This window comes from Dysidea avara, chromosome 4 (genome assembly GCF_963678975.1).
Source record: "Dysidea avara chromosome 4, odDysAvar1.4, whole genome shotgun sequence".
Classification (NCBI taxonomy): domain Eukaryota; kingdom Metazoa; phylum Porifera; class Demospongiae; order Dictyoceratida; family Dysideidae; genus Dysidea; species Dysidea avara.
In genome coordinates, this window is record NC_089275.1 from 5,863,253 (window position 1) to 5,888,766 (window position 25,514).

General features: G+C 37.2%; 3 protein-coding genes across 7 annotated transcripts in view; 2 read left to right on the forward strand and 1 right to left on the reverse strand.

Annotated features, from left to right (window-relative positions):
- Nucleotides 1–456: 456 nt before the first annotated feature.
- Nucleotides 457–1,203, forward strand: LOC136252858 (ryncolin-4-like). Its single transcript, XM_066045433.1, has one exon. It carries the CDS (start codon nt 457–459, stop codon nt 1,201–1,203), a length of 747 nt encoding a protein of 248 aa, XP_065901505.1.
- Nucleotides 1,204–3,684: 2,481 nt separating this feature from the next.
- Nucleotides 3,685–25,514, reverse strand: part of LOC136252338 (uncharacterized) — a 45,629-nt gene continuing 23,799 nt past the window's right edge. Inside the window, exons 3-13 of one of the 5 annotated variants that reach the window (XM_066044760.1) lie at nt 19,405–19,491; nt 17,249–17,374; nt 11,453–11,547; nt 11,101–11,184; nt 9,382–9,529; nt 7,948–8,059; nt 6,334–6,453; nt 5,987–6,065; nt 5,027–5,209; nt 4,750–4,918; nt 3,685–4,395 (exon numbers count right to left, since the gene is read on the reverse strand). In XM_066044760.1, coding sequence (XP_065900832.1) covers nt 5,130–5,209; nt 5,987–6,065; nt 6,334–6,453; nt 7,948–7,971 — 303 coding nt within the window. In that variant the 5' untranslated portion in view covers nt 7,972–8,059; nt 9,382–9,529; nt 11,101–11,184; ... (1 more) ...; nt 17,249–17,374; nt 19,405–19,491 and the 3' untranslated portion in view covers nt 3,685–4,395; nt 4,750–4,918; nt 5,027–5,129. Of the gene's footprint in view, nt 4,396–4,749; nt 5,210–5,986; nt 6,066–6,333; nt 6,454–7,947; nt 8,060–9,381; nt 10,553–11,100; nt 11,185–11,452; nt 11,548–17,248; nt 17,375–19,404; nt 19,492–25,514 lie in introns of those variants that run through there. The other 4 variants (XM_066044758.1, XM_066044759.1, XM_066044757.1 and 1 more) reach the window with 4 other exon arrangements.
- On the forward strand, nt 21,970–22,683 carry LOC136252859 (fibrinogen-like protein A). The gene has a single exon (XM_066045434.1). It carries the CDS (start codon nt 21,970–21,972, stop codon nt 22,681–22,683), a length of 714 nt encoding a protein of 237 aa, XP_065901506.1.

Below are 25,514 nucleotides of genomic sequence, written 5' to 3' on the forward strand. Positions count from 1 at the left end.
TGCATTGATGTATCATCAGAAACATCATAATTTAGATTATAATTAGTGCCAGAGTCAAATCATGACCAACAGCACGCACAATTAACAGTCACACAATAGATAACATACTAAAATTGGAGCATAGTTCTCACAAGTGTAATTGCTGGGACATTGGAGTAGGTGGCAGCACAACTCTGTCACCCGCTTCAATGATAAAATAAACTAATACCAAAGCAATTTACAACTGGATTAGCAAATGTTGCATAACTCTTTCCTATACATTAGTGTGGTGCTATATTCATAGCTATGTATGTACACAGTAGTGACAGTCTAACATAAATACCTACACATGCTTGTGATGTTTTTGCATGACCTCTTTAGACTAACAATAGCACAATAGCTTTTGTCATCACATACTATAACAATTAGAGCACATCTAAAACAGTAGTTACTATCTCGTATCTAGGTTGATCAATCATGAAGATCCTTCAGCTCATTATATTGGCTCTGTCACTTATACTGATCAATGCTAATGATTGCAATGACCACTGCTACAATGATGATGACAGCTGCACACCTAAGTGCACTCAACCAATCAACAGCTGCTGTGACCTCAGGGTCTACCCACCTACTAGAGTACAATCTGGAGTGTACAAGATGTACAAAGGGCCATTCGTTGGAGCTAATATCTACTGTGACATGGTCACTGCTGATGGAGGATGGATTGTGATACAAAGAAACAGTAAAGATGGTCCTGTTAGCTTCAATAGGAATTGGAGAGAATATGAAATTGGATTTGGAGACCTCTGTGGAGATTTTTGGTATGGCCTTGAAGCAATCCATGGCTTGACAAAATATGGCCAGTGGGAAATGAGAGTGGATTTTGTAAAACAAGATGGCTCCTTGTCTTATATCCACTACAACCAGTTCAAGGTGGGAAGTGCCAGTGAAGAATACAAGTTAACAGTTGGAGGATACATTGGAGGAGATGGTGATTACTTTACTGCAGGGAATGAACCACCAAATGGCAGGATGTTTACAACTCTAGACAATGACAATGATGTATGGAATGAGAGGAACTGTGCAGACTACTATAAAAGTGGATGGTGGTTCTACAGTTGTTTTGACATCAACCCAAATTTTCAGCCACCTCATTATGACTCTCCCTACATTGCAGTCAACATAGAAGTGAAGATACACCCTAAAAGTTGTATTCTGGGGTAATGTCTCATTTCTGTGATACCATGTTGGTGTTTGACACATGCAATTTAATTAAAATTTTATGGTTGACAGTACGTAGTTGCAACAAACCTTATTTTAACATGCTGTATACTGTGTGCATTTTCTTCTTTGCTATTTCACAATTTGAAAAAATTGATTTTTTTAACACATTAAGATGCAGTAGATCTAGGATTTTTCAAGGGGGTGTTAGCAGGGCAAAGATATAGTGATGGAGTAACAAATACAGGGTAGCTAGCACTGATAAAATTAATGTGTAAAGCACACTCAGCATGTAGAATATGCTCTATCTACACCCACTACAGGAAATTTAGTTTTCTGTTCTATTTAGGGTAGCAAAATATTCTGATCTACAATTTACATAAGCTGTACTCCTCAAAAGTAATTTTAACCACAACTCCAAAAAGATCAACCCTAACCTTCCCTTTGTTCATTTAACATTTTCATTGTCTATGCATGTGCATGCTCCCGTGTAAAACAGCTCTGAGTGCTGGAGATGTAAATCAATTGCAATCAGTACAATGTATTTACATCTGTACCTTTAATTTACTAGCCTACTCTATAGCACATAGTAATAAAAAAAAATCAGAACCACGGCCCCACATTCTAAATGTACCTGTACCCTTGAGGTGTACTTGGGAATTTGCAAAATGCGTATCATTTAAACAGGTCAGTGCATGAACCACACATCCTGGGTCAGGGGCGGCTCCAGGGGAGTTTCTGAGGTTTACAGAAACCGGTCAAGTTTATTCAAGCAGTTAAAATATATTTTGCATTGATTTGCAAAGGCACAAGATGTTCAGATCGAGATACTCTATTAAAGCAGTCACAGTATTCAGAGCAGCAGCTTAACAAGCTATGTAGCTATAAGGATTTTATGTACTTCATAATAAATATTATAGTTAGTGTAGGGCAGTTATTCTCAGCAGGCAGTTACTTTTTTTGGTTTTCATCAAATCTAGCTATGTTCCTGATCAGAAACCAGTCACCAAAAATCCTGGAGGCTCCTATGTGGGTGGTTGCCCAGTGACACTATCTCAGCAAAGGTATATTATAGACATATCATCAAGTATTACTACATATTCTGGCATCCAACCCTAGCATTTTGTTGAGTGCCAAGGTGTCAGTGTCATACAGTCAAAAACAGGACAGGCCAGTCACAGTATGATCATTTGAAGAGTTTTCAACAAGACTGTAGAAGTTAATGTTTGCAGCAATTGCAGGTCACATTTCTATCCAAGCAAGTACAAACATGAGTAGTTCCATACAGCATTTCTTATTTTCTAAAATTAGATATGGTCAGAGTCTCAATTTCTACGTACCCCTCATAGGATCTTCTTTGGTAGAAATTCTAAAGAATGAACATTCAAACCCAAGTCCCTGAATGGTTGATTTACTTTAGCTACTGAATTCTAGTTTGTATTGTTTTGTATTGCTACTCCTTACCATGCTCACAACTGTCCAACCATGTTTGGTCAGATATGTGGACACAGCTGTCCAAGGACTCACACAATTGATTGGTTTTATATTTTATACGCTCTAATTTGTTCATTATAGTTTTGACATAGCCATGACGATTATTATCAAAATCAGATTTTAATATAGTCTACACGATTATTTGCTATCTCACAAATCACATCCCATTTTGTATTGTATGGCAGCCAGAATTAGCTTTTTTTAACACAAGCTGTTTCATATATTTTCTATGCCATACATGCATAAACACACTTGCTCGCTTGGGTTCTCATGCAGTGTCTAATTACAGCAAAACTTCCATAATCCAACAATCATTGGGATAAGAAAATTGTGTTGAAGGATGTCCGATTATTGAGGTAGTATTACATTGAAAGTCTTTTTGAGATACACAACAATGTCAGAGGTATTCTGGATTACAGAGGTGTCGGATTAGAGGTTTCAGTGTACAAGTATTATTAAGTACATGATTGGCAAAGATTGAGTCATCACCATTAAAAGCATAACAAGTGTTACTTTACTTTTGGTCTTTCTCATCATTTAACCACATTTTTTGTTAAACCTATGAGTAGAGTTAATACCCAGAGACAAGGTAATAGACACAAAAACTGGACATCAGGCTGCACAGTGGAACCCAGACCCCACTTTTCTGGATTAACCAAACTACAGAAATGACAGCTCTATTAGAATAGTGACTGTTCTATTAGGGTAGTTGAAACACTGATATTCTTAAAAATTTATACACATTTTCAGATACAATTTTTCAGGCTTGTGTACCACCCCTGAGTCCCAAGGGGTTTGGAAAACTGATATTACACTGTATTAAGGACACCTTGGGACTGATCGAAAGTGTCCTGATTTAAAAGTTAGTTTGCATGCTAACAGATACTTTGGGATCATTAACAAGCATTCAGACTATACAGGTGTTCTCATTTTAAGCATCGTGGTTAACAGGTTCTATTGTAGCATGAACACTCTGTATAATGCCATATAGAAATGCAAATAGACAATAAAATTAATATACATGTACCCTTCATATAACCACATTTAGTGACTACATACATAATACAGCTAGCTCTTTATACTGTTAACTTAGTTTCCAAATATACAAACTTCTTCTAAGGATAAACTATACTGTAGTATTCACATCAATGTGGCTGCATAAATGATTTTGTGTATGGAGACACTATACATCTTCTGCCTTGCTATTGCTGGTGAGGTCGATGGATGATTGTTCACCAAAGAACTGGTATAAGTCAGGCTCAAACAAGAGAGCACTGATAAGTCAATGACACGTTATATTAGCACTTGACATTTCCAGTTCAACCATTGCAGTTTCTTTTCTCTTGGCTTTCAGACCACTGCCATCAACTTGATCATTTTCTGTTGAATGTGACAAATCTTCTGCATCACTTGCTTCTCTGTTTTTTGATTATCTCACTCAGCATTGTGTTCACTATCAGCTGATACCAGTTGAGTTTGAACATGATAAGGAGTTGTACCATCTGTTGACTCTTCATTTGGTTGTTTTAGTGTACTATAGTGTCCAAGTTAGTGTGGCTGGTGGATGGTGTGTTTGCGAACTTGTAATTCAGCATTGGCCTCTCCCAGTTGTAATACTTTGTTAGCAAATCTGTTCATGGCTTGATATAGCCAGTCATTTACTAAACTATACAGGGTTTTGCACAATTGAATAAACTCCACCTATAGGAATACAACAGCTAATGATATTATTTAAGTAAATTATATAAATGTACATAGCATATAAACGTTTTGTTGTTCTAAGATTCAATAATCCCATACACCACTAAATTTCCTGGGGACACACCAAATCATGTTATATCACCTTCACTGTACACTAAACTACTTAGTTACCATACCTCTAAATAATTGCTATAGACTCGACTAGGTTTTTTGTTTACATAAATAAAACCACTAAGTAATGGCAAGACAACAAAACCTCAAAATATGGAAAAACAACTTAAGTAGTCAGTTACAAAGAAGGTTACTACAGGTAAGTATTAAAATCCATACGACTATTCTAAACAGTCTTCTTACTGAATGATCATTTCTTCAGCTGGTTTCTTCAAAGATTTATCCCAAATCTTGTATCATGCATGTGTATATGCACACGAGTGAAGCACGCCCCACCTCTAAAATATGGTTCACTGTCATCATTGGCTGTCTTAGCCTATCTATAACAACCCAGTGGACTGCAGCATTCAACCTAATAGACGATTATCCCACAAAGCAATATACTGAGTCTTGTATGTAAAAGTGCTCTACAAAAGTGCTATATATATTATACAAACAGAATTGACAGTACATCACATACTGCAAAAGCTCATTTAGCCATGGTCACCACATGTTCACCAAGCCCCCAGGGTGAGATGATACAGAACAATTCCACAAAGCATTCACAGTCGATACACCACTCTTCATTGTCCCATGAATTCTTGGATGTGTTTGTAGCACTTGGCTTCTTGCTGCCCCAGAATGTAGCCTGATGATGACCTTCCTATCATGATAAAACAGACATATACACACACTTGGTAATCTGATCTTCAGTTATCTACACCCTTGTTATCTAAAATTGAAAATGACCGCTCAATTAAACTATTTGAATGCAAGTAGAGCAAGTGTATGTTCTATTAGAATAATTGAACGTTCGTCCAAACAATTCACCATCATTGATTGGATCTACTGTACTACCACAATAATTACATTATTGGATATGATTGTGCATATGTACTGTATACACAGGGTTCTGCCCACACTGGTTGGCAGTGGTTCAAAGTGACCAGTATCTCTAAAAATTGACTAGTACCCTCTTAAATCCGACCAGTACAATTTTTACATATATCACTGATACACGTGCAATATACCCTAATACAACACACAGCATATCGGTTCATGTTAACTTTAGGCCACCACTCAGGAATTTCTGGGCAGAACCCTGTATATAGACTAAAACAAGTGGAGTACACAACCATCACTTTAAACCCTGAATACGTCATTTATTCAGTAACTGCATGCATAATGTAACAGTTTTAGTAAGGTTGAACAATTACACTGGTCAGGGCATAAAGCCATTTTATAGGAATGACAACAAAGTTAGCACCTTAGAAATCTAAAAAGCATGACATCCTGCAATCTAATGTTGTATACTAATGCTTATAAACCTAGAGCAATTAAAACTTATAGTCAGCAAGTGTTCCACTGGCTCTGTATACCTAGCTCTAGTTGTAGCAAATGCATGCTCTCAATATGCATGTAACCAATGATACAGTCTTACTAAGAAGTAAGAGTAGAGAACTTCGTGATCCATCCATCTGTGTCCTTAACAGTGACTTACGACTGGATGCCTTGATTTTCTGTAGTAGCAAAACATGTACAAGAAATGTATGATACAGCACAAGACACAATCATATGAAATAATACAATGAAAATTAAATCATCCAAACATCAATTACTGAAGCATCAATCTGCTAGTGTTGATAGTGGACATTTAATCCCAGGTAAAAAAGTTTAGAGTCTAATCGAAAACTTGTATACATAAGTGACTGCTCAATTAGAATATTAGGAAAGACTAGTTCTATCACAGAAAATGAACTGAGTTGTTGGTTTGAGCCCCAACTGTACCTGGCTGACTTCCAGCTTAGCTGAATCACGCATCTTATCAATTTTCTTCTCAGAGATGAAGCCAAACATCTCATAACTCATTGAGATCAACTCCTTTATGGTCATGTAGGTGGCAGCAGGCTATAGTAGATGATAAAATACCACAAGTGTATAAAGTCTGTTCAACACTGCAAATACACTGTGTATATGTAACATATAAGTACAGAAAGATGACAGAAGGATACATACAACAATATATCATGCATAGTCATCAAAAAGTGCAAGTTTTTAATCTTCACTGAATAATAAGACAATCAGATAATAGGCTACTGTGCTAGAGACGCACTCAGACCTTCATGGCTTTAAAAGACTTTGGCCTCGCCTTGGGTTTTTAAAACACAAAGATCCTCATGGTAGGTCTCTAACTATTACATAGTACACATGTAAAGTAACAAGGGAAGAATCATTAATTAGGACCATACATAAGAATAATGAATTGGTCTTGTTTGATGAGGTCACATAGCAAGCAGTGTTGGGCCTCATGACATGGTAGCTCTATTACAAGGTGGCAAACCAAAACTTTAAAATGTTCCCTTTCAATAGACCATATACACTATTGAAAACATTCTAATAACATGTGGTAAACAAATGTATTGGGGATATATGTAGAAAAGTGTGAATCATAGAAAATAGACCAGATACGAGCAGAACAACAGATTCAGTCTTTACCTGCAGCAAAGTAACTGGAAGGAGGAATAATTCTAGTGGCAAGTTATAGTCTGAGCTGCATTTGCTACCCTTACTATTGTATGGGATTTACGATAGTCTAAAATTCTGGGGCACACTGATAATCAACATCATTACAATCCAAATAATGAAGTGTGCATCAGACATGGGGCCAAGTACATTTAAAAGTACTTAAGTAAAGTACAAGTACTTTTGAATTTTCCAAGTACAAGTACAAGTACTCCAGCAGCAATCAAGAGAGTACTTAAGTAAAGTACAAGTACATGCTGGAAGTACTTAAGTAAAGTACAAGTACATTTTGCTGTAGTAAAATATATGTTGTATTCAGTGTATTGTAGTATGTAAGTGCGCCTAGGGGGTTGGTTTTTGTCAACCATTTTCTCTCTTAAACTCTTAAAATTCACTGACTTGAATAGCAGCATTGTTTTTGTTTGCCAGAATGCTATGACATCATTAATCTTGGCAACATGGTACATAGTAAGGATGGGGAAGGCAGTAGAAGAATCGCAAAAAGTTGCAAACTGCACCTTCACCCACTGTGTACAAACTACGTACAATGTTTGCAGTACTTACAAGTACTTACAAGTACTTTAAGTACTCAAGTACATACAAGTACTTAGCAAAGTACTTGAGTATAAGTACAAGTACATTGGGGAAATCAAGAAGGTATTTAAGTAAAGTACAAGTACTTTCAAATCTGTACTTAAGTGTACTTAAGTACAAGAACTCATGTACTTGGCCCCATGTCTGGTGTGCATATGGTATACTGTTTATTTAGAGTACAACTCATCACTTGTTTGAATGCTTTTTCATTACCTGGGCCCATTACAATAAGTAATGTCTACTCCCAGTCAATTATGATTGTACATCATTTTGACAGCCACTCACTTGATAAAGAGGGTCAGAAACCATGACAACGAGATCATATGAAGCAGTTGTAACTTGTTTAGATGATCATGAAGGTCAGGTAGATGAACTTTAGTCAGCTTGCTGAATACAACTACATGTGTAAGAGAATAGGTGAGAACACAAATAAACACACACACAAACACACACACACAGAGTCATTGGTGCATACATACAGGAAATTGGTAGACTATTATGATATTCATTCACTGTACATGCACAATTACTCATCAAAAAATGTTTGGTTAGCCAAATGCTTGGAAATGGTCAATCATTGATTGTACAGTAGTTTCCAGCATTGCACAAAAGCTCTTAAAGTTACGTGTACGCCCAAACAATATAAAGATGATGTAAAAGAAATGACAGCATTTTACAGCACAATTGGTATAGAAATGCATTTGATATTAAGATACTCTAATAGAACATTCAGCAGAACTTTATTGGATAGAAAGGTTAACAAGAAGGCGTGGCACTATATTACAGTACATCATTTATCTGTAACGCAATCCAGATTTGTGTATGACAAAAAGATAGGGAAAATTAATGTAGGGCAAGCGTTTTTGAAGTGTCTCTGAGCACTGTAATACTGTATCAAGTAATCACTACCCGAAACACAAACCTTGTAGTCATACTTTATTTATTAATACTCTGTATTTGCTGAAAAAGAATAACGGGGTGACTTTTCTGTGAACGCGAAACTTAAATTACCTCCTAAAAACTTACTTTAGCATCTGAAAAGTAACTTATTTTACCATGCCTGAGTATATTAATGGTTGTAGTCCTAAAACTACCCATTTTTATCGTTGCTTGATTGATAAGTTCCAGTTGACATCGCATTTCTTTTGCCCTACAAATATGGTTGGTAATTTGCACATGCGGCACATTTTTACGACCACTCCTCTCCATTAAACACATTTATGCAGTAGTAGCATGGACGCACAGACTAGTAAATAAGTATCTAGACATAGCTTTCCTGCTTACTAACTTACTAAGTACACTAGTTACAGTAAACTTTGCTGTTTTAAAGTTTAACAGAACATTTTGATTACAAACACCTTTGAGAATAATGAGCATATTTGTAAGAAGAATGATAACTTTTCTTGGACAAATTCAAAATAGAATAATGATGAAAATTTTGAGCATTTTTCAACACAAGCTTAGATTCACAAAGAATACATTATTCACGGTCAGTAAAACAGCAACATGCATGTATACTCAACACAATGGGACTAACACTCTAATAGTAAATGTACAGGCGTAAATATAAACTATTCCTTGCAGCACATACAGTGGACATTGCCAATATCTAACAACCAAGGCCTAGGGCTGAAAAAATACACGTGTACGCACAACCAGATTTAAAACTATCCATGATAATAACTAGACAATTTTTTCTGTTAAACAATATGTTCTCACCTTGGTCAAACTTGAGCACCAACCACACGGACGTTGTAATAACCAGGCAACAGGTGTTCAACAACAGTGCTTAGCAACCAGAATGCCTCCTCTTCATTACAGTAGAGTAAAAACACTGACACAATGATGTTCATTGCCTGACAGTATCCTGAGCACAACACAGAGAAGTAGCAACATGGAAAACAGTAAAAAACAAAGAGTAAAATCAAAGTCACTTCATGATTACATAGAGTACAGAGATACTGTATAGGTTTTTTTTGTTTTTTTTTACTGTACAAAAACCTCCATACGGAGTATATAGTACAACAATTATAACAAAGTGATTAATTAGTTAACTATTTGTGACTGGATTTTGGAAAAACGATCCAAATCGCACATTAGAAGTTTCGAGATAAACAGTTTTAAAGAATTCAAGCCAGCATAACTCTCCAAGGATAGCAAGCACGCATATGAAATTTACACTAAAGATTCATCAATCTCTTACCTTTCAGACCATTTCCAGTACTTGTAGCTGCTCGTAGAGTTTCCCACCAAATAAGATAGAAAATCTGAAAAGTTGGACAAGTGAAGTAGTATCACCAGTGCTCACAAAGGGGTGGTAGGTGGAGGGTGGTGGGATGGGAAAGGGTTAGACTCAAAATGGAGGCAGACCACGATTGGAGTCCAGAGACGAGATTACAGGGCTATGCTGGCTCCTTAGTGGTTGATATGTAGCAAAATGCACAGAAAAAATGTCAGGCCAACATTGTCAGGCAGTCCACCAGTAAACCACTGATTCTTGCCAAGCCAGGTCCTTCACAAGGCCTAAACCCCCATTCGAGCTCTACGTGCCCCCCAGATGTCTGTTGAAACTAGCCTCGAGTAGTTTGAGTGGTACTGAGTGTCAAAACTACTAGTACGATAGTGTAGCTATCCACTGGTGGTGTTAGTTAGATTTTGCCTGATGTGCAATTTGGATCGGTTTTGTAAAATCTGGTCACATTTATATTCAAAGATAAAAATTCATTGTGGATCATCAATCACGCAAATTTTGAGGGTAGGAGGGATTTTTTGTGTGCATCTAAACAATGCCATTTTGATCAAATTTAATTCACTGATAACTGCCAATCTGCAAAAATGTTTTCCCTTAAAATAACTCACTATATCAACAATCATTTATGATGCTAAAAAAAAATCCATATATTAACAGGAAGGGTTTAACAGAAAAGTTTCTTAGACTAGCAGCATAGCACAAATATTATTCAGTGAATTGGAACTTTGTATGCAATATTGTGCAGTTGCGAAAATCATCTCGTAAATATTTACATTCTATGCAAACAACAGAACTTACCTAAAGTGAATGTACAAGCAATTGTCAAGACCACTTAGTTACATATGTACTGACTATGTTGTACTTGGCAGATTATTCCTTGTGGTAACTGGTACAGTTCATATCATTATACAAAGGCATAATTAGGAAATAAATTAGATAGCAATGCTGCCCCATTAGAATCAGACTGTATTAATTTACAGTACAGTACAAATTACCAGCTACCTCTGTTGCCTCAAGTACAGTGTACACACACACATGCACACGCACACACACACACACACACACACACACACACACACACACACACACACACACACACACACACACACACACACACACACACACACACACACACACACACACACACACACACACACACACACATTCATTTGCAGTACAGTACATACCAACTTTTCTGTTCTTCAAAGCATATGCTCTCAATACCCTGCGAAGAGCATTGATCCCCTCAGGCTTCTGGTAAGCTGCATGCTCTGGTAGTGATTTTGAGGGGGTAAATATTTACAACACATAATAAGATACAATATGTCTTCAGTCTAATGGTTTCTGCTGTGATGAATTATCTGTGTACATGTGTAAATGTAGCATTGGGTGTTACACACCAATAGTAAAATACACAGAGATAAGCATTTTAATGTATAGAGCATTGAACATGTACAAGCAGACAACTAAACAGTCATGCTCAAAATCACTTATGCAGTAGCACATGTATGGAAATGCACAGATAGTTTAGGCCCTTACCAATGTAGATTTCTCTCAATCTCCTCAAACGCCAAACACCAGTATTCATCAGCTTCCTGTACCAACCACTGGTAATAATCATGACGATACTTCATCTGTAACAACATCATCATGAACTCACTTGTATAGTGACTAACATCATTGTACAAAAAGGTGCCAAAATCATATGCCACTGTCATATAGCCCATGAAGTAAGTACATACATGTTGTATACCCTAACAAAAAAAATTGACCTCCTGAAAGTGACCAGCTTAGTGGTTTGAAGTGGGCTGAATCATTGTGCACTCAATATCATGTGCAAAAAACCAAGTTAGTCTAGGGGCACATTCACCAAAGAGAGGATGGCACAAGACAAGTATACTGCGAAGGCAATTGTTAATTTCAAGGAAGCTACCTCAGTGCATTTGATTTCTGTCATTAGATACGTACATAACAGTTTGAAATTTTTGGAGGCAAATATCACATGACTTGGTCTACACCACCCTTGTGTAATCAAAATTATTCCTATTATGGTAATAGGTTATTATAACATCTCAGTGCTCAGTTAAATAGTCAAGAGCACCGTGACAGTCCTCTAATAGTCTCTCTATTGATGATATACGTATGCAAGATGATGTTTATACAACTTGTCATACTGATACTGCCACTACTGCTGGTCAGCACCAATCAACCATTTCCTAGCAAGTCCCTACCATTTGTACCAATCAAGAGTTGTTGTGACCTCAGAATTTACCCTGATATAAAAAATGGGATATACAAGATGAGTATGGGAACATTTGGTATTCTTTATGTCTATTGTGACATGACCACTGATGATGGAGGATGGATTGTAATACAAAGAAACCAAAAAGACGAACATGTAAGCTTTAATAGAAACTGGAGAGAATACGAGGAAGGATTTGGGAGAGTAGATATGTTTTTTTGGTTTGGGCTTAAACTGATACACCTTTTAACATATAGTGGCCAGTGGGAAATGAGAGTGAATATTTATAAGTCATCCGGTGGTCGGACTTATACCCACCACATCCACTACAATCAGTTCAAGGTGGAAAGTCCCACTGAAAATTACAAATTAACAGTCGGAGGGTATACTGGAGAAAAAGGGTGAATAATTTAATGGTGGAGACCAACCAGCAAACAACAGATCATTCTCAACTTTTGACAATGACAATGACTTGTCTGAAGGCAACTGTGCTTTAGTTGCTAAGTCTGGATGGTGGTTCAATGCTTGTGATGATATTAATCCCAACAGACAACCACCTGTGTATGATTGGCCTAATATTGCACTTTTAGCAGAAATGAAGATCCGCCCTAAAGACTGCATTTAGCAAAACCAAACTACTACAGTACATACATACACTGTATGTATAATTATGCACGTACAGAATATAGGGGACACTACACTACTATGTAGGTATAGAGTACACCATAAGTCTGACAGCAGTTTATATAGTATGTACGTACTAACAGAGTCTGAAATTACGGTCAGACATCGGACAATTTCCAACCATTTTTAGCAAATGTCTGACCAAGTATGACTTTGTGCAGACAGTGTCCGAGCCATTAAAAATGCTAGTTATCCAATGCCAAAATGACTTACTGTAAATGGCACTACAAGGAAAGCCTTCCACACACGGGTATAGATGCTGTGAATTGCTTGTTGCACATCGATCGAAGCTGGACCGGATGCAAGACAATTCTATGAGCACGTGAGCAAGTGCTAAATTTCACGTACAAAAATATTTCCCTCATGGTGCAAAAGTTGTTGGTGCGTACTCCTTTTGCATTATTTTCCTACCTCTTTGTTTATGACTGTTGTTTGTGTGTTATTCTTCATGTTATTCATTGCATTATTTGATAAAAACTGGGAAAATTAGTAAGTTAATATTAATTCGACATGTACCTTTGTACGCTCGCAATACAGGTGCACAGCTAAGGCTGGCTTGCTTAGATAGCAAGACTAGCTGGCCCACATCTTGTGTACCACTTTAGTGTTAGCCAACCATTATCTCTTGTAGGTTAGCAGTCCGCTCTACAGTGTTCTGGTAGGCAGAGCACACTACACAAATGTCCAAGAGAAGTTATAACAGACAAGTACGTCGGAATGTGATCATCAATGATAGCGCTTGACAGTGCTGAAAAGGAGTTAGAGGATAAGGAGTTAGAGTTTATACTAGACCACTGGGAGGATTTCGTTTTGTATTTTATTGGTTTTGTGGTTTACTTAATTTTTGCCACTTGTCTGGTCACTTTATAGTAATACTTACACTGTACATTGAACTTGGCTATGTCAGACCAAAAGTTGAGATGTCTGAACACTTCAACATATGTTCAGACATGTTATCAGAACAGTTTTAAATTGTAATTTTGGGCTCTGCAGTAATTACTGAACCTATGTGACATTGTTTCAGTATGATTCAGTTGTTAGACCACATGTACACCATTAGGATATTAGGCCGTGCAAGTTAATTATATGTTTCTGGTTTACCAGGTGACCAGGCTTCTTTTTTTGCAACTTTTTGATGTGGTACACTACATTTGACATAGCAGTACATGGAATTGTAGGGGAAAACAAAGTTAATGTATAAAGTTAATCTTTATAAGAAAAGAGTGTTTACAACCTTTCAACAGATTTAATATTATAAACTATTGTATATGTGATTGTGCAATTCATTCAGCAATAAAAATGACCAGGAAGGGAACCAGAAACATATAATTAACTTTTTGTGGCCTTAGAGCTGTGTGATCGTCTAGATATTATCAATATATTATAAGACTGATTAAAACAAGGATGATCATCATACCTACTGTATCTAGATACTAATAGTAAACTTCCGTACATTACTTGTATACCACCAAAGTTGGTATACAAGAAGCATTACAGCAAAACTTCCCCAAAGCTTTAAATTTATAATTAATACCCATCGCTATAGTTTGTGAATTATCAGTAGCAAACCTTCCAAGACTACATGCAGAATTCAAAACAGAGGAGGTGATGGTAGTAGTGATAACAAAGGACAAATTCCAAGATGAAGAAGCAACGAGTTGATTAGCTCCTTAGATTGATACTCTTTAATAGAACAGCCACTTTGTAGTGAAATACTCTAATAGAGCATTCACTGATTAAAATGTTCCAAGATAATTGTAAATAATGTTGCTACCCTGGTGAGCTATAGCTACCATAAAAATAGAATATGCTAACCATATAGTAAGAATTCATTAGATAGATTGACCTATCTATAATCTATTTAAACACTGTTATCCAGTTATATAACTATTGGTCAGCTAGCATTAGCCATAGTGGCCTGCATGGTTGCAATTTTATTTTGTAAGTTCAGTGAGTAGCTACAAGGGCAGCAAATGACTTTCCATCAGTAATTTTATTGGAAGAAAGCTTTAACTCAGATGAAAAGAAGTTTTAAGTACTAAATTAAGTCCCATTATACAGTACGATATTACTGTATAGTAGGGATCACAAAGCAGTAGGCATGGTCCATGAAAAATATTACCCAAAAACCAGTCTTGCTTTTCCTAGATGATGATGAGGCAGTATTGGTTAGGTAAAACTAAGCCCAAACAAGCCTTCAGATCAACCCAAAACACTTTCAACAAGTTGCTACATTTCAAAAAAAATTATTAATGGAATTTTCTACACTGAGTAACTGACTGAGTAACTGTTTGAATGATGCCTTCAGACAAACGTATCTCGACAATGGCTAAGGCTGGGGGCTTGATTTTTTCACTGTTTGACGTCACGTCAGCCAAAGAGGTGCCTTTTGGCATGTACAATGCATTCTTCATGGACTTACCAAGTATCCTCCTTTGTGTCCCATTCATCTTTGCTGACAGCAATTTGGCTGTAGCACGTGATGGCTTCTTTTGTAACAAAAATCGTCCATATTTTCCATAGTGGCTACACTGATTGCAGAGGTGATTTTCTTGATTCATACTGCTGTGTAATGGATTGAACATAGCTAACATCGAAGCGTAATGGACACTTCACTTTTCAGACAATAATTGATATAACTGGGGTGCGCGGTGCCATTTCTTTCTTTTGATGCGGTATGCGTGGGTTCACCAGTCACAATAATAATTTACAAAACAACTTGATGTTATGCTACTTCAGGTACCATGCAGCTAGCCAACTCATCTGAAATTAACCAACTATGTATATGTATTATATAGGTTTTTGGTTGTGCAATAATATATAATTAATTTATTGTAATTCTCGTATTTCGTAATTCACGAAATTTTCGTATTCTTCAATTACATTGCTATACGCTGCTAAGGAAGCACTTGTTAAACAAACCATTACACACAGAAGTATCTTCTAAACTGTTTTATAGTTTGACTATCGTGTTTTTTCCACAAATTCTCTCGGCAAAGCCTCAAAGCTCCTCTCCATTTTCGTTTGCGTACATAGGGGATACGCCCCCTTTCCAACTCATAGGGATAGGCTATTCCTGGTAATCTATGAGGCCTGCACAGTTGTTTTTCAGTTGTTAAACGTCTGTAAAACCCGAAGGGAAGGTAATTCACAAAGTTTGAGGAGAGTCACCACACCCATATTTCAGACTGCCAAAAAGAAACCACACCACAAAGTTTACCTGTGTGGAATTTTAATACAGACTTCATTTAACTTTTACTTCTTACGTTAAAGTTGCTTGTCCATTTGATGATTTTGCTCATGTGGGTGCGTACGGACAAACATAGGTAGATAGGCACACACACCCACACACACACACACACACACACCCACACACACACACACACACACACACCCACTTACGAAAACAATTTCAGTAAACCAGGCACGCACCTGGTTTAAAAACTTAACAAACAAGTACAAAAAAAATTGTCAACTAGAGTAGGGACCATAGCACATCGATAAAAAGTACTGATACAAGCTGGAGTAGTGCACGATATTAAATCACAGTAAAACAATAAGAAGTGTTATGTCCCTACTGTGCTGCTGTACTCGTTATATTATAAGTGCCTAGCAGTGGCAGATACACGGGGGTTGCAATGGTTTTAGCTGAAACCCCCTCTGAATATAGTGTGCGCCCCAAACTTATTTACAATTCATTTGGGTGATGTATTATATTGGGACTTTTCTACTGGCCAAACTTCATACTTTTGCACTGAAAATGCCATTACGGCATTTAAGTGTTTTACGCCTCTAAAAATAATTATGGTTTTAAGGCTACAAGAAATACACTTTGGGAAAAATAGAAAACAATGAAATATTGTGTAAACCATACTTTACTGCAACGCTTACTCACATACGGTGTTCTCCCCCCACCCCCACCCCCTTCCACCACCACCAGTGTACTGACAGAACCCAGCTGTAATGATGATAAACAGGCATCACATGTCAATGATAAAAACTCAACTGTGAAGAGTAGTGGTATAATATATGCTAGATAATAAGTATAAAATTACACCATCCTCCAGAAGGTTCAAAACAATGTAAACGTTGTAACTCATGTGCAGGATGCAATAGAGATGATTGTGGAGATTTGTGCATGCAACTTATGTAGAGTAATAACATACAGCTTACAATATACATACACTACCACATTCATACACAACATATATCATGCACAGTGAAACTCTCCTCACTACATAGAGAGCCTGCATAAATAAAGACGCCACTTTGGTGCCAACAGGTCAGGTTCCATACATGATTATCTTATAAACAAGAAATACTATGTATCGCAGGAAATCTTGCAGCAAAAACTGCTGCAAAGTCTTACAGATATGTTCTACTGTACACATCTACATGGGGTTGCTTACTGTGATCTCACTCCACCTCAGTACCAGTTTGATCTCATTGCCCATGAAGAAGGCATAGAAACAGAGATGATTGATGGAGAGATACATCCAACCTTAGTGTTCCCTTCCAGTATGAGCAGGAGAAATCTGAAATATGTAGATCATAATTAATAAAGCATTGTGTGTGTGTGTATGTGTGTGTGTATGCGTGTGTGTATGTGTGTTGTGTGTGTGTGTGTTGTGTGTGTGTGTGTGTGTGTTGTGTGTGTGTGTGTGTGACTAGTGCAAATCTACACTAGCATTTTAAAAATTGTTAATTTACAAATGAAGTAGGGATCCATGCAATAATAAGTAGTAAAACAAGAAATGACTGATTGTATTGCAGCATAGCTCGATCGGTGGGAAAGTCCCTACTTTGGCATTGAACTATGTGCCAAAGTAGGGACTTTCCCACCGAGCTATGCTGTAATACCATCATTCATCTCTTGTTTCACTACTATTTATTCCATAGATTCCTACTTCATTTTTAAATTAACAATTTTTAAAATACTAGTTTTTGTTGTAGCACAGCTAGCTACAGTCTGACTTGTGACTGTTCTATTAGAAAATCTCAAATCAACAAAGGGGTGTGCAACTAGCTAGACCAATAAGGGGTGAGATCTGATCTTGTTTACTGTTAAGTAAATAGCTAGGTGGTCTCTGCACTCTATCACCATTAGTCCACCTAGATCTTTCTTTGATGGGTGAGGTCACGAACCTATCGTGAACGGAATCCCAATCGCGAAGTTGCAGATATCTATATATATATATATATATATATATATATATATATATATATATATATATATATATATATATATATATATCCACCTCTTACAGTAGTGTCGGGACTGAAGCACTTCTAAAATCCAGCTCTGAAATAATTTTTTGGCATCTAAATAGCTATGTGACTGGATCTGCGAAAACCCGACATAATGGCGCATTTTTCAAATTCATTATTATTGAATATCTATAATCTACTTAGCCAAGTGTATGCTCTGGCCAAGTTTCAGCCTCATATGGTAACAACTTTTGGAGTTACAGCCCTACAAAGTAGCAACAATAGAATGATCGATTTGTACAGCAAGTATTGGGAAAATAAATTACATGCGCTTACAAAAACGGCTGTAACTTACAAATAAAATGCAGTACAGAGTTGCAACTTGCACCGTTGTGTTCGCCATGAATAGGGGAGTACATTACTGGGTAAGGTTTTTCTTCTATTACCATTCTTCACTGCATACAGAAACGAAATCAGTGAAGAAAAATGGATCGCATACAATCGTTTCGACGTGACGTAAACAAACGCCCATAACTTACGTATCCTTTAGTCTACTGCAACGACACAAAGAGTTTTGAACTCTTGAGTAGGCGAATAAGTATCGGGTTTTTATCATAGGACCCTTCCTTCACAGACAACAAAGTATTTAAAAAATTTACGAATTTTTTTCGATTACGCAAATGTTTTACCCATTACAAATCAATGGCTTATACTGAAAATTTAGGCTTGCGCCATTATGTCAGGTTTTCACAGATCCGGTCACATATGCTGTTGAAAGAAAGTGTCGATGCAAAAAATTAACACCTCGATATAGTTTCGTTGCATGAGGAAGAAGACAAGCAGTCTGATTGAAGATAAAAGAAACAACAAGGTGCAGAGGGCCTACACTCGTTGGAACTCCAAAAAGCACATTGCACTGGTGAGTTTGTTATTGTGGTGTAAAATGGTGACTGTGTGCTGCTTTGTTTGGCCTCTAAGCTTGCGACTGTGGTCAGTGAGTGAGTGAGTGAGTGAGTGAGTGAGTGAGTGAGTGAGTGAGTGAGTGAGTGAGTGAGTGAGTGAGTGAGTGAGTGAGTGAGTGAGCAAATTTCAAGTTTTGGAGATTTAAAAAAATTCTATATTCGGTAAGTATTTTCTTGTTTTTAATGCTGTATCTGATGTTAGATGGACTAATATTATTCCGTAAAGGTGATTTTCATGGTGTAAAATGTCACTAGGATGATTTTTGAAGGTGGCATTTTAGACAGCATGCATCATTTTTTGGAGGGATCCCTACTTAAACAGTACTACTGTACTGTTTGATATGTGAGAGAATGTGTGCACACAAATAACGCACTACATTATAATGACCACTAACAATTTACTGGCTTCTCTTCAGGTGGCAAGTTGAACAAGGTAAGGAATCTTGTCTCAATCTCCTTGAACTTGATACTCTCCAAGGACTCTGCAAAGGAACACAATAATGATGAACAGCACAAATGAATAAAAAAATTTTTACTCGCATACATGTAGAGATAACAAATATGACACATTTTTCTACCGAGAACCCTAACTGTGTGGGCTGCAACCAGCTATTACAGTCAAATTCAAGGTGCTTGTGAATACAGTTGAACAATTCGCACACAAGATTTTCAAATGCGATCATGTTAACGTTTACATGCAGCGCTAGGTCAAAAACACAGGCCTTCATATTAAGTTTAATTGAATGTGTGGGTGGCTGATAATTTTTACTCCACTGCACTATTCAAAATATCGATATGTGACATGTGATATTGCGTACGTATCAAAATGTGTTGTACATAATATATGTACATCACTACAAAGTAGCTACACCAAGAGAACAAATGATCATTGTTTACAAGAGTTTGGAGGCAAATGTCACATGACTTGGGCTACACCACCCTTTTTTGGAATGTGATAGTATTCCTATTAAGGTGTTGGGTTATGATAAACCTCTGAACTTCACTGTGTTCGGTTTAGTTCATTGTGACACTTAGTTTGTCAACTACAGTAACATTGTATCTGCTGATACATGCTAGATGATGGCTTTTACACAACTTGTCATACTGACAATATCACTACTACTACTACTAGTCAGTGATGATCACCAACTCCTCAAACACTATACTACCAATCCATCTGCTGTAATGATCAACAGTTGTTGTGACCTCAGGAAATATTCAGCTCCAAGTGGAATATACAAAATGAGTATGGGGACATTTAATACTGCTACTGTCTACTGTGACATGTCCACTGGTGATTGTGATACAAAAGAATAAAAATGATCGTACTAATTTTAATTGGAAATGGAGAGATTATGAGGATGGTTTTGGGAAACTTGATGGGGCTTTTTGGGCTGGACTAAAACTGATGCACCTTTTAACACAAACAGGTGATTGGGAACTGAGAGTGGACTATCAACGTGGTTATTGGTCTTACATCCACTACAATCAGTTCAAGGTGGGTAGTGCCAGTGAAAACTACAGATTAACAGTTGGGGGTACACTGGAGTAGCTAATGATTATTTCAATACTGGAGACCAACAGATCAATTTCCACCTTTGACAATGATAATGACTTGTCAAAAGGCAACTGTGCTTTAGCTACAAAGTCAGGAAACTGGATGGTGGTTCAATGCTTGTGATGATATCAATCCTAACAGACACCCACCTGTGTACGATTGGCCTAATACTGCAAAGTACATACAAATGATGATATGATATGTCCCAAAGACTGCAATTAAGTACACCTAAGATGGTGTTATAAGCATAGACATACGTGTATAACCACACTAGAAAACTATCACACACACACAATACACACACACACACATTAATTCTATCAAACATGATCTCTAATCATATATTTCATGCTTTATTTCAATTATTCTGTGCATACACACAACAGATACCAGAGACACGTAATGTACCTTATGGGCTGCACACCACAGTATGTGTACTGTATGCATTGCCTTTGTCCTCCTTTACGTCACACTTCTTTCACTGACTTCATAAGGTGTTGATTCATGGTACATAATACGAACGTTCATGGGTTTGTGTGGCCTATCTGGTAAGAATGTAATGAAATTTCCCGTAAATTTGTATCAATGCTTCTAACAGTCCAAGTAAGCAGATTTGCTGTAGTATGTATCATTCTTAGTGTGTAAGGCTGTGTAACGGACAGAACACAGTAAAAATGGCTACATTGCTATTAGTAACTATGCACCTAGTGTGACTGGATTGATTGCCAGAAGCCCTTATTGTACTGTTCTTCATTTGCAACACTGCATGATGGGTGGAACATAGCTGAAACTGAAGCAGAATTTCAGTAATTGATAGTCAGGGGAGTGCTCAGACATGTAATTACAAAGTGTCTGATGACACTCTTTCCTTTGTTGTATTATGTACTGCTTTATCAGTCATAAAGTATAGTCCACTTATAGCTTCACACAAACATGGCATTTCTGCATGGCTCCACATGTTGTTCTACATCAGTACCAGATTAGCTTAAATGAAATATTTCTTTAGGGTATGGTCAGTATGCGGTAGTTGCATGTTGCCTAATTCGTTAGTACATAGTCCAGTATAGCTTAGATATACAGTAAATTGTATGTAACAAAAAAAGAAACTACATGGTATGGCGGGCATGCCTGGCTGGTGATGACATGGATGAAGGGAAGAAGTGACAAAGTGCAGTTACATAAATCTTCAGTATTATTAAACTGACACGCCAACAAGTATGTATGTACGTACTATACATATACACATATCACATGGCTTGGCCTATTCAACTTTTTGTAATTTGATATTATCCTATTAAGGAATCAGGTTGTGATGAACCCTGAACTTCCTTTGTGCCCAGTGTAATTGTTAACAGTGTCGTGACTATTTTCAACTACAGTAAGAGCTATCTGCTGATACAAGATGACGACCTTACAACTTGTCATGTTGACAATGTCAGTCATCCTGGTTAATGCTTATAGCAACACTAACCAACGAATTTCCAGCAAGAGCCTACCAATCAACAGTTGCTGTGACCTCAGGAAATATTCAGCACCAAGTGGAATGTACACAATGAGTATGGGAACATTTGGTACTCTTTATGTCTATTGTGACATGACCACTGCTGATGGAGGATGGATTGTGATACAAAGAAATAAGAAAAGGAGCAGTTTCATCTTTGATAGGAACTGGAGTGAATATGAATATGGGTTTGGCAGACTAACCAATGAATTTTGGTATGGACTTAAACTGATGCACTTTTTAACACAAACTGGCCATTGGGAGATAAGAGTAGATTATACAAATCGAAAAGGTTATCATGGTCCACCATTTTACATCCACTACAATCAGTTCAAAGTGGGAAATGCCAGTGAACAATACAAGTTAACAATTGGAGGGTACATTGGAGGAGATGGTGACTACTTTAATGGAGGAGATCAACCAGTTAACAACAGATCATTTTCCACCTTTGACAATGATAATGACTTGTCTGAAAGCAACTGTGCTTTAGTTGCAAAGTCCGGATGGTGGTTTAATGCTTGTGATGATATCAATCCTAATAGACAACCACCTCTGCCTTACAAATCAGATTCAGATATAACAGAGATGAAGATTCGCCCAAAAGCTTGCATCTAGCAAATGCCTATATTTAGAAACATATAACCACTCATGTATGTACTCAGTATACTACACCCCATACTTTATTTGATGCATTAAATTGATCACACACTTGACACAACCCCTTGTGCTATATTTACTGTACGCCTGCGCAGTGGTGCTTTAAGTGATACTATTGTATTGTATGATGATCTATACTTGTACACGTGAGACAAATACAGCACTAAGCTAATGTATTGGTCTTGAGACACCCCCTAAGTGTTTACACACAAGTATGGGCAGTGTTTTACAGAACTGCCCAAATGCAACATCACGAGCACTAATTGTGTGTGATTAAAAAACTCTTGCATGGCAGCCATTTTGCCAGCGAGTCTTCAGGGGCATGGTAGCCATTTTGTTACTTGCAAACGAAACAGCTGCCACTCCCCTTTATTACACAATTGTTTAATCACGCATGCAATTAGTGCTTGTGATGCTGCTGCTGCTGCTATTGCTACTGCTGAATTTAGTACATAAGCTTTTAAACAATCACTTATTGAGACAACAGCACACAACAGTACTATTAAACCAACACACCAACATGTATGTACATATTAGGGCTCTCACAATTAATCAATCAAATGACTAATCGACTAAAGTTATTCATCAACTAATTATTACATAATCGATTAATCATGTGAGAATGGCTATAAACCCTAAAAAAAAGTGAGCTGCGTGCTGGGATTACTTTGACAGTATGGACAGCAAGAAAGTGAGGTGTACCTTATGCCATCAGGAACTAGCATACCACTCCTCCATAACTGCGATGACAGAGCACTTACGTAAAACACCGCCACATGGGATGTGTAATGGACCATACAAGTGCTAAAGACCCTGATTCCACTAGGTAAGGCAAGGAAAACTTGATTACTTGTTTCTCATCCACAAAAAATTGGATTTTCATGCACGCGGAAGGTCATTTTTCATTATTCATTATTAAAGATAGAGTTGCACCGATAATCGGTTGAATTATCGGTAACAGCCGATATTAGCTAATTTTACAAGTATCGGTATCGGCTACGAAGCGGAAATAGTTTGCCGATTAACCGAAACCCACAATCAATCGTTAATGACGGCAATGAACAGGTGAAAGTAAAGAAAGAAGGTGGTGAATGTAGCAGTAAGTGGTTGCAACTGTTTTGGCTTGTTTGTTTGCACAAGTATGGTTGCAAGGCTATATAGTAGGCTGTGTATATTTATCGGCCGCCCACGCAATTAGTTGATCACTTTTCACAAAGGGTCTGGAGTCCCACTAAAAACACTGTTTGATAAGCTGTCTTTGTTTTATAACTACTTTGCTTCCTTTCCCATGAAAGGAGTTAGTTGCAAAACTATAGAAAAATGGTAAAAGTCTGCCGCCCACGCAATTAATTACTTTGATATTACAAATGCAGTTTATACACATAAACTTTAGGTGATTTTCTGCTCCTCCTCTCCTGTTCTGAAGAATTGAAGAATATCGGTAAATATCGGCATATCGGTTACAGGAATAGGCAAATAATCGGTATCGGTAAATGTGAAAAAATGCATATCGGTGCAACACTAATTAAAGACATACTCTAATCAAGTTGTTTGTTACTATAAAGGTTAGCTAAAGCCTTTTAAGAACTAGTACTTATGTTTTACCACTGTTTCTGAGGTGCAAGTAACATTTGCTGTGCTGTAAAATGATAACCATCCTTCTTAACATCAAAATAAGTGTGCATGTGACTGATAACAGCAATAATGATATTAGAAGCAGATGAGAAACAATTAATCAAGTTTTCCTGTCCTAACAATAAATAAAGTGATCTAGCTGTTACTACTCATTCACAGCATGCAGTACTGGCACAATATAGATTAAGTTTGTTACGCATCACACTATAGCCTAGCTGTTTACTGAGGATTTCCAAATCTTTGCAACACGTCTGAAAAACACGAAGTGGATAACGTGATCCAGTACGTCATTTCCTGCCTTTTACCCATTCGATGGTTTACATCCTTTAGACTGGACCAACAGTTATGATTCATTCAAGTGCTTGTTGATAGATTTTATACTAGTGTGTCAGTGTTTCACTAGTCTCATAGCGTGTTATAAGAATTTTAAATTTCACGTGATAGGAACACATTGTGCTTTGGTGTTGCAAAGATTTGGAAATCCTCAGTACTGTGTACAGTGTGTTTAGTCAATTCAAAAAAAATTAATTAGTCTGAGTAAACTCAGCCCATGTCATTAAAACCTGCCACCTTAAAGCCAAAAGGCTTGGTTAGTGGCCTTGTCTTATAGAGTGAAGCTGGTTTAGTGTATTAGCTAATCTTCATCTTTTCTATGTATACAATAGGCAAGAATTTTGGAACATTTATGTACAAGATCAGCTTGTACTGTTGAGCGAGCAGCAGAAATTACCAAACAGATCACAAACTTCATAGTAAAAGACATGAGACCAATTTATACAGTTAATGGGGAAAGATTTACAGAGATGATGCAATTTTTAGAGCCCAGATATTGCCTTCCCTTGATCAGCTTCCACTTTTACAAAAGCAATAGAAACCAAATATAGTACAGCTGTTAGCAAGCTGTGTTTGAAATTTCCAAGTTGTGATCAACTCTGTCTCATGGAAGAGGTATGGACCAGCAGTGCAATGTAAGCTTACCTGGGTGTAACTGCACATCTAATCACTGCTGAATGGGACATGCAAACATATGTTGTAGCTGTCAAACCTCTTGATGGTAGTCACACAGCAGAGAACATTGCTCAGTGGAACATTGACGTTCTCCATGAGTTCTCTATTGTAGAATCAAAAGTGTATACTGCATGTAGTTCACGACA